The sequence below is a fragment of the Pteropus medius genome, unplaced genomic scaffold (genome assembly GCF_902729225.1).
Source record: "Pteropus medius unplaced genomic scaffold, Ma_sr-lr_union100, whole genome shotgun sequence".
In the NCBI taxonomy this organism is placed as follows: domain Eukaryota; kingdom Metazoa; phylum Chordata; class Mammalia; order Chiroptera; family Pteropodidae; genus Pteropus; species Pteropus medius.
The window spans coordinates 11999995-12012113 of record NW_024350924.1 but is presented as its reverse complement, the minus strand read 5'-3'; the positions used below and the strand labels follow the sequence as shown (position 1 = coordinate 12012113).

General features: G+C 64.9%; 1 protein-coding gene across 1 annotated transcript; it reads left to right on the top strand.

Moving 5' to 3' along the window:
- The first annotated feature begins 3062 nt into the window (after positions 1–3062).
- On the top strand, positions 3063–9150 carry LOC120584950 (lysine-rich arabinogalactan protein 17-like). Its single transcript, XM_039841008.1, has 4 exons — positions 3063–3071; positions 4756–5168; positions 7088–7117; positions 8302–9150. The coding sequence occupies exons 1-4, from the start codon at positions 3063–3065 to the stop codon at positions 8510–8512; spliced, it is 663 nt and encodes a 220-aa protein (XP_039696942.1). The 3' UTR covers positions 8513–9150.
- Positions 9151–12119: the final 2969 nt, after the last annotated feature.

Genomic DNA, 12119 nt, shown 5'->3' with positions numbered 1-12119 from the left:
TACCCTCTTCCTTCTGCCCTGGCCACACAGAGAGAGAAGCAGCTCATTCAGACCGTCTGAGTCGAAGCGGACCTGGAGCAGTGGCCCTCCAACTGGAGAGAGCATCAAAATAACCAGACTCCGGAAATCCTGGGGGAGCTGGTGAAACGCGCAGGGGTCCCGGGCTCCATCCCCAAGAGAGACCGCGGCCCGCTCGTTGGGTCTGAGCTGGGTAGGTCCTCCTCGGCTCCCTATCCAACAAGGTCCCCACCCTCTCTGGGGGCCCTCCAATCTCCGAGTCACTCCAGAAAAAGTTCCGAGACTGAAACCCAATAAGCCGCCTTCTCCTGGGGTCTCCTCGGGGCTCCCCGCGCCTCGTCCACCTCCCCACCCCAACCTACATCGGTCCTGAAGAAAGATGAAACTTCTGTATCTCGAGAGTGAAGGGATTCAGACTACAGTGCACGGAGCCTTCAGGTTTCCTCTGTCTCGCCCGTCCGTGCTGCACCTGTACCCCCCCGGGGGGCGGGGGCGGGGGGCGGGGGCAGAGCCAGAGCCAAGAGCCAGAGCAGCACTTGGGCACCAAACGACCCAGGGGTCGACGTCTCTGGAGGGGAGGGTGTCCTGCCTGAGTGTGGGAGCTGGGGACCATCCAGAAAAGTGTGCCCCAGGAGTAGGGAGAGGGTGCGGAAGATGGATAAATGTAGGTCAGAGCGTGTTCGCCTCCCACACGCATGTCCCTGACGTCAGCAGTGACCTTCTTCTCTGTCTCTCCACCTCCCCTGAAGCTGGTTCCTCTTGGCTTGGGCCAGGCTTGGAGGAGGGCGGGAGGGCGGGACCGGCCCATGGCGTCTTCCTCCGCCCTCTCCCGAGGCCTTTGCTCATTTTCCACGCTTCCCTGAACCAGGGTTGAGCCTGCTGGAAACCTCGGTTTGTGCGGTTTGTGCGGGGTGACGGCACACGCGCCTCTCCCACTCAGATCGCTCCCCAGTTCTTTCTCCCCGGCCCCTGCCCTGGGCCACCCGGCGCCGCCCGGGAAACCTCTTGTGCCAGATGTCCACCAGGTGGTAGCATTGACTGAATAATAAGTAACAAGTGCCCACAGCTAACCGATTATCAGCAGGCAACGAACTAATGTTCCAACGACCGGTCGAGTCCTTTATTCCTCCCAGCAACTCCCATGAGGGTTAAGTACTATGATTATCGGTGCGACCTTGGACTTTACTCACCTAGCAAGGAGAACCAGGAGTCGACCCCCGGAGAGTCTGGACTCTTCGGCACCTCATCATAATGTCCTTAAGTACCAGCTGCCGCCTCCCCACCAGGCCACTCTGAAAGGGGTGTCCTCCTTCTCTAGGACGATGGTGCTCCTCCCGGTTCAGACCGTGAAGGCCGCCCCTCAGTCTGGCTCTGTCCTTCGTGCTGCCCCCTGCTTCAGCCCCAGATCCTCCCGCGACGACCTTTCGCAAGCGACCGGGTCTCATGCCCGTTTGAAAATAGCCGGAAAGAAACGTTGCCGTCATCTAACCTTTGTCCACACATGTGTCGGGCCAGTGGGGAGCGGGGCATCAGATGCAGGAGTGATCGGATCAGATGTGGGGATCGGACACGTTACAAAATGAACGAGCGCGACGTAAATGGTGTTACTGGGTGACGCGTTAGAAAAATAAGGCAGGAAAGGCACGTGGGACGGGGGGTCGGATAAGGGGCAGGGAAGATCACAGCCCTGGAGAGAGGAGGGAGCCCCGAAACACGTTTTTCTGATCAAGTCCTTGATGCCGGGTCCCGTGCTTTACCTGTGCTGCTCAGTTAATTGTCACGCCGAGGTCGGCGTGTCCCCATTTTACCTGGGAGCCTGATCAGGAAGTGAAGTGTCACTGGGGATCCCCTAGCTTCAGGGAAAGTTTAGGACTGTGGCTCCACCAGACCGACCCCCCCCCCGCCCCCACTGCACCCTGCTGCTCAGAGGAAGGCTATGAGGCGGGGTTCAAGTCCACTCCGCGCAGGAGCCGTTCACTCGGTGGTCACGGCTGTGGACTGTTCCCCTGTAATGGAGGCCACAGTGTCCCTGGAGGGACTTTCTGGCTGGCTAAAGCCACAGAAACATGCCCTGGAGCACATGGGCCCCCAAGAACCCCTCCATGCGCAGACCACTGTGGCCGCCGAGCCGCTCACGAACACGGGCAGACGGCCCCTTTCCACTGCTGTGGGGATGGAACTCGTCATGGCAGGCCACGTTCTCACCCAAGCCTTTTGGCTGCCAGACTCAGAGCTCCTGCTTTTCCATCCTCCTCGCCCTGTCCAAGCCTAAGTGACCACAAATGTTAATTGACAGATAGAGCAGTGGAACGGGCAGGGTCACTGTGGAAAGTTCAGGGCCCGGAGCTGGGGTCAAACTCCAGCTGTTCCCTCCACCCACAGTGGCCTTTGTGACGGGAAGGGGGAGGGGTGGAGCCTGTAAGATCTATAGCTGTTTATAGAGACTGGGTTGGCCTCTTTTTAATGGATGAGGGCGGGAGGGAGGGAGGGGTACAGCCCTCTCGCTCAGTCCCTGCACTGGGTTGAGGTCTCCCCAGACATGGACCTCCTAGAGAGGACCCAAAGAAAGATGGTCCCTAATCACTGGATCAGGCTTTTTCAGAGGAGCGGCCCTCGGAAGATGGGGCCGGGGCAGTGAGAGGCTTGCGGGCCGCCCCAGGCCCACACACTCTCCACCCCTCAGCCGGGCCCTCGCTGGCAGGGCAGGTTTGCACTGAGCTTTAAGTGGTTTCTGTGGTTTGGGGGGTGGGGAGGAGGAGAAAGAGAAGTTGGTGGCTGCTCCCCAGTTCCAAGCCACTACTGCCGCCCTCCACACCCTCCAGGCTGCTTGCCCCTGCCTTGAGATGCCCGGCTTGATAAGGGAACCTGGGCACGTGGGGGTGAAATGATTCTCTTGATCCCTATCAGCCTCCACCTTGCGCAAAAATACAGGTACGCGTTTCAGGAGGAAATAACCCCTGGCCCGCTTTGAAAGGACCGATCCGTCCAGAAAAGAGGCTGCGTTGGAGCGGGAGGGAGGAAGGGTCAGCATTCTTCCTGGAGGGATGACCGAGGTACCCCCTCGCCCCGGGAAGGAAGGACCGCAGCCATCGATGCTCAGGGCAGAGAAGGGGTCGAGACATGAGAATGTCTAAGAAGCATGTGACTCACATAGGCCCAGAGGCCAGGACCTTGTCTTCCAAGCCCCTGCCCCGCTCCCTGTCACTCCCTCCGCATCCCACACAGTGGCACGAAGTGGCTCAGCTGGGAGAGGCAGCCGTACCTGTGGTGTCTGGGGCAGGAAGGGCCGCCCAGCATGGTGCCAGGGCCAAGAGCCCATCCCCAGGCCCTCTGCAGGGCTTCGTTCTGTGCCCACGACTGGGAGGCCAGAGTCACCGAGGAAGAGGGGCTTAAAGAGGAGACGAGATCAGAGGGCAGAGCAGGAGGGGACAGAAGTGGGAGAGGCTGCAGGGAGAGCCAGAGTGGAAGGGAGCCGTCGCCGTCGCCGTCGCCGGACGACGGAAAGGAGAGCAGGCCGGCAGGGACCCGGCTCCCCCCGCGCTGGTCCCTCTGGCCCCCTGCGTCTTGCTGGCCCCTCTCGTCCGCTGGAGGGCGCTGGGTGGCGTGCTGTTTCGGAGGGTTCGGAGGGCTTTGCTCCTTTCTCCAAGCCCGCCCAGCGAACGGCACACAGCCGCACGGGCCACGCTTTTACCGCAAGGACACGGGGCTGACCAGAGGCTCCGAGACGCAGACACCTACCCTCCTGGACATTTCTGTTCCGCTCTTCCTCACCCTCATCTGGAGACGCGAAAAGTCCTCCTCTGCTTCTGACCTTTGTCCCTCGAGCTGCAGCCTTGGAGCTGCCCAGGAACTGGGGCGGTGGGGCAGGGGGGGGGGGGGGGAGTAAGCTCATGACATGGGGTGCTGCTGCGCTCCAGGTGGGGCAGGAGTGGATAGGGAGGCGGTAGGGGGAGGGGACAGCTGCCTGGCCTCTCCATGCCAGGGGCCACGTGCGCCAGGTGGGGGGGCGCGAGTCACGAGGCTGTGGCGTGGCCGGCTTCTGCGCTGCTGTTTACCAGCTGGGAGGGACGCGGGGAGGTGCCAGGGAGCCTCCCCACGGCGGCCTGGCCCCCGGCCAGCTGGCCTGTTGGGCAACCAGGAGAGCCAGGCCCAGCTAATCAAACTCTGGGCCCAGGCCGCGCAGGAGAGAAGTGGCATCCAGGACCTGCAGAAGCCTCGTGGCACAGCCGTGGCCTCCACGGAGCGCGTCCCCCGTGCAGGACCCGCGTGGGCGCACTCCACCTGGGGGCCTCCTTCCCCCAGCCGGGGGCGTGCAGCATCCGTCCCCTGCTCCCCGCTCCCCTCCCTTGCTCCTCTGCCCCCACACCCTCCTCCAGGCCTGACCCCTGTACCCCTCCACCGACGGGAGGATGTGGAGGCACAGGAGTCGGGGACGCTAGGTAAAGGCAGCGAGGGGCAGGGGCCAAGCAGGCCGAGGCTGCGAGGAACCGAGGAACCACTGGGATGTCTGACCTCATTCTGGAGAAGAGGCACAATGCCCCCAACCCTCCAAATAAGCATCCCTTCCACACCTCTCCCTCCCCATCTCCCTGGCCCTTGTCCCCCGTCAGGGAGAAAGCACATGATTCTGAAGCCACAAAGACCTGGGTTCAAATCGCACAGCTCGACCCCTCCGGGTCCTCGCGCAGGTCCGCGCGCGGGTGAGCCGGTCACATCTCCGCGCATCCCTCGGCTCAGGGGCGCACCTGGAACAGCTATGCTCGCTCACGGTGGCTTTCGTGGGACTGGAAGAAAGTCCCGGATTCACACAGAGTGCCCGGCAAAGGGCTCGGCACGAGGCGGGCGATCACCGAGGCCAGTCCCCTTCCCTCTGCCTGTTCTGATTTGTCCCAAGGCCCCAAACTCTATTCCTCCGGCCTCTCCCTTTGTCCTCTCCCCTTGTCCCCTGCCCTTGTCCCCTCCCCGTGCCAGGACGCTCTGCCAGCCACTCCTTTCCCCTGCCCGCTGACAGGCCAGGTGCTCCCTCCCTCCGCCCCCGCCCTCCCCTGGGCCCTGCTCCCTGCCCTCCTGGGCAGCCGAGGCAGCAAGGACGGCACTCGGGGAGTTGCCCATGGACAGGTCCCCACAGAGACACCCCCGAGCCTCACAGGGTAAGAGGCCGTACGGCCCTGCAGGCAGGTGGAAGGGGCTGCCAGGAGGTTCAGGAGAGGGACAGATGGGACTGGCCACGTAGCCGGGCGGGGAGGTGGCGGATGGATTGGCAGGGGAACACGGAGGGGTGAGACGGGACGGGTCTTGATGGAAACTGAAGGAGACAAGAGGAGGAGGAGCTGGGGGCGTAAGAGGAGGGGAAGCAGGAAAGGGGAGAAACAGGAAATAGTGGAGGGGAAGGTGAGAGTGAGCGGAGGAGGCAGGTGGGGTGGGGGAGGCGAGAGGCGCACAGGCGGGGGCGCCAGGCCGAGGGAAGGGTCAGTGCCCGTGGGACGAGGCGCAGACGCTGCCGCACTGAGGCCCCTGAGGCAGCGGAGCCGGCTGGGACCCCGGGCCGCAGCGGCCGGAAGGCCGGCCACTCTGCTTTCCACTCCTTCGCCAATAAAGGAAGCCGTCCTGCCTTCAAGGATGACAGACGAAGGTGGGGGGATTTAGCAAGCTGCCCATGCCCACTACTGGTCACCTTCCTCCCACTGGCCCAGAGGTTTCATTGCAGAGAATGTGGGGCGCCCAGCCCAGGCCGGCGGGGCACAGAGCATCGGGCAGCCCTTAGAGACGCCCTCAGAGCAGACCCCACAGCCACAGGCTTGGTCAGCTGTGAGCACCCAGGCTCAGGATGCACCGCCAGGCACAAGGGGGGCACCCCCGTATCAGGACTGCTCTGAGGTGCAAGGCTGGAGGCCAGAGAGCCGGTGCCACGTCAGGGAGGAAGCGGGGTGGGGCCGGGCAGGATCAGCAGGGAGGCGGGAGGTGCCCGATGGGGCCACGCCCTCTCCGGGCTGCCCTCCCCGCACCCCATCCAGCAGAGCCCAGGCCTGGGAGCCCACTCACCCTGCGCTGGCCAGTGGAGGTGCCTGCCGGTGGGGAGCATCCTGGGGAAGCGGGCAGTGTGGGGTGGTGGTGGCCAGGACTGGCCGACAGAAGGAAAACAAGACCAAGGCAGAGGTTAGGGAAGCTCTGCTCCAGGGGGCCTGAGGCAGGGCTGAGCCCTTCTCTGGCCCTGTCCCCGGGGGGACCCGCTGTGTGGATGGAGGAAACGGACCAAGGCCTGGCGGGGGTGCCTCTCCAGGGGCTCCCCGGGCGGGAGTTGAGTGAATGCTGAGCACACGAGCGGACGACGCCCCAATGGTGCTCTAGCTAAGGGTCCCCCGTCGGCAGCACCCCTCTGGAGCTCCGTGCCTCCCCGAGGGCCCCCCACAGCAACCCGCCTGCTCCCTACAGCCCGGCGCCATACAGCAGGCCGGGCACCCCCCGTCCCTCCAAACGTCCTCAACACCCTGCCCTCAGGCCCCACGCCCAGGTTCCCAGGTGCTCTGAGGCTCATGTAAGCAACCAAGAGGCTTCACTCTGCTGGCAGCACATTCACGGTTCACCTGTAGCAGGCGGGACTCCGGGAGGTTCTGGCAGTTCAAGGTGGACTCCGGCCCTGCCTCGGGGGGCTCACCGGCTAGCGGGACAGCCCCGTCTCCCGGGTCATGGCACCACCCCAGCAGGCAGGGGACGCAGCGAGGGCGGGCGCCTGGTGTGTCGGCACCAGAGCACGGAGGAGTCAGGCACAGCCTCTCCGAGGAGGAGGAGGAGACGGATCCGAAACTGGGGGGATGAGGAGAGGGAGTGAGGGAGGAACATTCCAGGCGGGAGAAATATGGGCAATCTGGGAGTCGCGAGGGGCCCGGTGCTTCTGAGGGGCTGGACGAGGAACGGGGTGACTGAAGGGCAGAGAAGGAAGGAGAGGCCCCACCTCGTCCCCCGGAGCCGGGCTCCACGGGGAAGGGACGGGGCCTGCGAGCAGGGCCGTGTCTCTCGGTCCTCCAGGGTCCTCAGCTGTTGGCCCTGACGCCTTCTCTTCTCTCTCCAGAGCCACTGACTGCGAAGAAGCCCCGCAGCTGTGAGTAGAGCTCGGGGGTGAGAGCTGTGGCTGGGTGTGGAGCGAGGGCTGGGGGAGGCTCGTGGCACGTGGTGCACAGAGCTGGAAGAGCTGGGCAGAGGGCGGGGCGGGGGTGGCCTGGGCAGAGAGATGGAGCTGTGGAAACCCAATGAGGTGGGGCAAGCGGCGAGAGAGGGAGGCGTGGAGGGGCGGGGAGGAGGCCTCGGAGGTCGGGCAGTGGGAGGGGGTGAGGGAGCAGGCCTGAAGGCGAGGGAACACGGCAGAGCAACGGGACGAGGCGGCCGAGGTGCTGGACAGCGGCACCAGAGCCCGGTCCGTGGGGGGGGCCGGGAGGGGGGGCCGTGAGAAGCCGGGGGCGGCAGGGCGGCCTGCACCGCGCACTTTGTGGCCCTGGAGCCAGGTTTGGTGTTCATCTGTGTGGTTAACACTCCGAGGTGTGAACGAGCTGAGCCTGGGGCCAGGCCCTGCAGGGCTGAGAGCGGGGAGCGCCTTCATGGCTGCTGCAGGGGACGCGACACGGACAGGGACAGCCTGGGTCGAGGGGCCCTGGAAGACTGAGCCACAGTGTGCAAGGACGGGGCAGGGCTCGGGAAGGACTTCCCAGTGGACACTAGTGAGTCGGCACCCTCCGTAGGGCCTCTCGGCACCTCGGGTCTGCCCTCCCGGTTTGTGGGAGAGGCTGCTCCCCCAGAAGTGCAGCACCCCACCTCAGCCCCAGAGCCGAAAGTCCTCTCGTGGTCCCCGCACACAGGAGAAGGCCTCCGCGGCAGGGGTCCGGAGGCGGGGCCCGCCGGTTCCTCCCGAGAGCTCGCCGCCGCCCTCCTGCCCCCACATGGCCTGGAGCCTTGCCGTGGGGGGCAGAGGACGCACGGCGGGCAGCAGCGTCTCCCCCACCCTGCACGGGGCGGACAGGGGCTGGGGGGCCATCCAGGATGCTGCCCTCGGGGTGGGGGCTTGCTCTGCTCAGCACAATCCTGATTGCGTCTAGCCTGCCCCTAGCCGCAGGGCCCCACGGAAATGCTGAGCAGGCCCCTGGGAGGAAAGCGGGTCAAGGAGTGTGACGCGTGAGCTGGGGGAAGGGCGCGGGGGACACTATGTGGGTGGGGGGGTGAAGGGGGACTTTCGGAGCAGCTGGAACTGGAAGAGGCTGAACTCTCTTCCTACCCTTTAACCCCTCACCGCAGAGACCTGGTCCAGGGCCACACCTCCCGACGCCCTTCCCCACCCCCACCCAGGCCCTCCGCGTGTCTCCCGAGGACCCGGGCTGGCAGCCCCGGCCCCGCGCCACGGCCCAGCTCCCGGGAGTCGAGGAAGCCTGGCGGGGAAAGGCCTGGACCAGGCGGAGTTGCTGCTGCAGTCCAGGCAGAGCAGGGACCCTGGAGGTTTTCCCAGTGAAGCCAGGAGAGGTCAGAGCCTCCCCCGAGCCCTGACAGACGCTCCGAACAGAGACAACCCCAAGGAGAAAGGAACTGGGCAGGGACCCCCCAGATCAGGAGGGGGCCTGACCCAAGCTCCCCGCAGAGCAGAGATGAGGCTGAAAGTGCCTCTGAAATTGATTGGCCCCTCAGAAGGACCCCCAGGCCGAGAAAATATAGAGACGCTCAGAGACCAGGAGCCCGCCCAGGCCGAGACGCTCTCGAGGGCAGACTTGGACCAGAGAACCCTTCCCGCTCCTCAAACGGATCTAGGGCCGAACTGCCTGAGGTCGAATCCAGACTCCACCACTCACGGCTGTGTGACCTCGGGCACGTTTCTTAGCCCAGTTACTCTGCGTCTGGCTTTCCCCATCGCTGAGGGGGGCTAAGGGTACCTACCTCATAAAGCATTTTGTGAGGCTTAGGCCATCTGCATGAAACGTTAAGCACCATGGCTGCCTCGTAGCTGGCGTCGGCGTCCTCGGCCACAGAGCTGCCGTCTAGGTTCAGCACTTTTGCTCCTGAGGACACTTTGGATGGCCTAACCCCCTTCTGCAAATGGTGGCCTTTGTCCCCGTTATCACTGCTACGGCTGCCGTGTGTTCCCTAGCCCAGGGCCTCCACTGTGTCCGCAGGGCGGCGGAGGGAGGGGGGTGGTGTGGCGGGCGCTGGGGTGGCCTCCCAGACTGTGCCTCGCTGGGCATGGCCCTTGCCAGTCCACGGGGTCTCCGATGGCACATGCCACCGCCCCGGGCCGACATCCTGCGACTTACCTCTAGAAACATCCCTGGCCCTGGAGTCACCTGGCAAAGAGGGTCAGTCTCAGGGGTCCTCGGGGGGGAGGGGGGACACTGGCCCGGCTCCTGTGAGCTCCCCTCTGGCTCCTCAGCCAGAGCCACCCGTCAGGTGGAAGCGGCTTTGAGCGCCCGTGGCTGTCGCATGTGGTTTTGGAATTTTCCACCGCCCCCTGTGATTGGCGGCCCCGCCCCTCACACCCTGCCCCAGGCCCAGACTGGCCACGTGGGGCGCCTGTCATCCTTCCCACTACGCCCCAGAAGGGGTGGGGGGTGGTGGAGTGGGGGGTTGTCACTGGGCCACCTGTGTGGTGCGAGCTTAAACCCCCCCTGCCCAGAAGCATTGGGGGAGAGCTGGGTGCAGAGCGTCAGTCTGAGGCTCTGCTGAAAGGCCTCGCCCCAACCCTGCTGCCAGCTGCGCCCCATCTCTGGACCCCCTCCAAGAAGGACAGGGAGCCGAGGCAGCGGGGAAAGCCCACGGCTCAGCCATGAGAAGTAAGTGAACGCGGCCACCTGGAAGTGGAGGGAAGCCTGGGTCTCGCCGTCCCCACTGGGCCCCTGGAAGGGGAGGGGTTCTAGGGAATCGAGTGAGCAAAGCTGGGTGCTCTTCCCTGGCCGGGTGTGTCCTGGCCAAGGCCAAGGTCTGTTGGCAGATGGGTGGAGGAGCTGGGGAGTCCAGCTCCCAGGCCGTGCCCTGGGAGCAGCGACAGTGAAGAGGCCGCTCCGTCCCGAGTCCCGGGAAGGGTCTCCAGGAGCATCCGAGGAGCCCTGCCCCCCCTGACAAGCAGAGAGGCTGAGCGTGTCGCCTCAGAGCACACAGCTGTAGCAGAGGGAGGTTGGTGATTGCCAGGTGGCCCCAACTCTCTCTCCTGGGTCCCACCGTAGGGTTGCCCCCTGTGCCTCTGATCTGCCTGTGAGTAGGGTGGAACAGGAGGCCAGAGCAGCTGCTGGGCCCAGAGCAGCAGGACAGTGAGGACGGAGCGAGGTCAGCAGGCAGCGGGGGCCAGAAGCCAAGCGTTCGGGCCTCGGAGCCACCCAGGGTGCCGTGCATGTGCGCGCGCGCGCGCGTGTGTGTCCCCAGGTTCAGTCACCCGCGTGATGAGATCAGGCAGTGGCGATGAGAGCAGGAAGCTCTCAGCTTCACCCTCTTTCTGGCTGGGATCCGTGGGCTGACAGCCGATGGGCAGATGCGCGGGGTCCCCGCGCTTTCTAGTGGAGCAAGGCTGGGCGCATCTGCCAGTCCCCACGTTCACGTAAGGGGAGCTGGAGAGCCTCGAGGAAAGGAAGCCCCGGGCCCCAGCCTCAACCTGGGGTCTTCCCACAGGACACAGAAGGGAGGCCCCTCTTGGGTGCTAGAAAGATCCATGGGCTGCAAGTCCAAAGACCGGGTTCTGGAGACACCTCTGTCACTGACTAGCTCTACTACAGTCCTCAGCAGGTCACTGGGCCATGGTCTTCTTATCTGCAAGACGAGGGAGCTGGGTTTAAAAACAAAAGCAACTTGGGAGAAGCTCCCAGTTCCGAGGGCCCGGGACAAAGGGGAGAGCCCCGGTCCCTGCCCTGGGCACCCCCAAAGGTGGGGAAGGGCACTAGGCTTTCCCGGGGGGCGGCGTAGAAAGGAAAGGGAACAGCCGCACGTCCAGGCTTGGGATGGGGTCTCGGGGCGCAGTGGCCTGGGGTGGGGTGAATCGGGCGGGGCGAGAAGAGCCAAAAGCTCCGGCAGGGGGCAGGGCCCCTGCGGCCTCGACTTCCCTTCCAGCCTCTTCCTATTAGCAGCAAAGGTGAACACACCCATCGTCCCAAATCAGCAAGTCCGCCCCGGGAAGCGATGCCTGGGTGGGCGTCAGAGCCTGGCAGACGGGCAGGACCGGGCGACTGGGGTCTTGGGTGACTCTACGTCATGTCCGCCCACAGCTCCATCCAGGCTGCTGGGAAGGAGCGGGGTGTCCTGCAACCTGGACTCGGTGCCAGCGGTCCATCTCGCTCGGACATCTCTGGGTATCCCATAGCCCCGACTCCTCGGACCGCCCCCCACCCATGAGTGCCAGCCACCACCTTGCCCTCTGACCACAGCTGGGACGGGTCAGAGCACTGAGGGCTTGGGACTGTGACATGCCCAAAGTCCCAGGGGCAGAAACAGACCGGGANACTTCTCTCTGGCCCACGGCTCCTCCTCAGCGTCAGGCACAGCAGAGACAGACCGGCGACCTGGCCTTCATCCTCCCCTGTCCCCGTCCTGTCCCGGTCCAGGCCTCACGCCAAGGCTTTCTGCCTCTCGGCTCCACGCCGGCTGCTGGCCGCGGCCTCAGACGGGGACGACTGGGCCACCCGCCCCCTGGCTGGCTCATGCGTGGACGCTTCCTCTCTGCTTAGCAGCGGGCCGCCACGGCAGGGAGCCTGTGCCCTCCTCCCAGAACCTCCGCGAAAGCCGTGCCTCCCGCGCCACCTTCACGGCCCGGGGCTCTCAGCGTGTCCCCAGGGCTGCCGGTCCGCTTTCTGCTGCGTCTCCCCGGCCCGTCCACCTTCTCCGCTCGGTCTCTGGCTTCTCATCACGAGCTCTGGCTCTCCTGCTCTGTCTCCCCTTATCTGCATCGGGACATCGCTCTCCCGTGCGTGTTTCACAAATCTGTCCTCCGAGCGGGGCCTCGGTTTCCCTCCTCATTTCCCGGTCTGTTTCTGCCCCTGGGACTTTGGGCATGTCACAGTCCCAAGCCCTCAGTGCTCTGACCCGTCCCAGCTGTGGTCAGAGGGCAAGGTGGTGGCTGGCACTCATGGGTGGGGGGCGGTCCGAGG

What these genes read in the sequence shown, in the direction of transcription:
- LOC120584950 (XM_039841008.1), top strand. An exon ending in ACACCCCCGAGCCTCACAGG is followed by an intron (nt 5,169 to 7,087) that starts GTAAGAGGCCGT and finishes TTCTCTCTCCAG; the next exon opens with AGCCACTGACTGCGAAGAAG. An exon ending in TGCGAAGAAGCCCCGCAGCT is followed by an intron (nt 7,118 to 8,301) that starts GTGAGTAGAGCT and finishes CCCTCACCGCAG; the next exon opens with AGACCTGGTCCAGGGCCACA.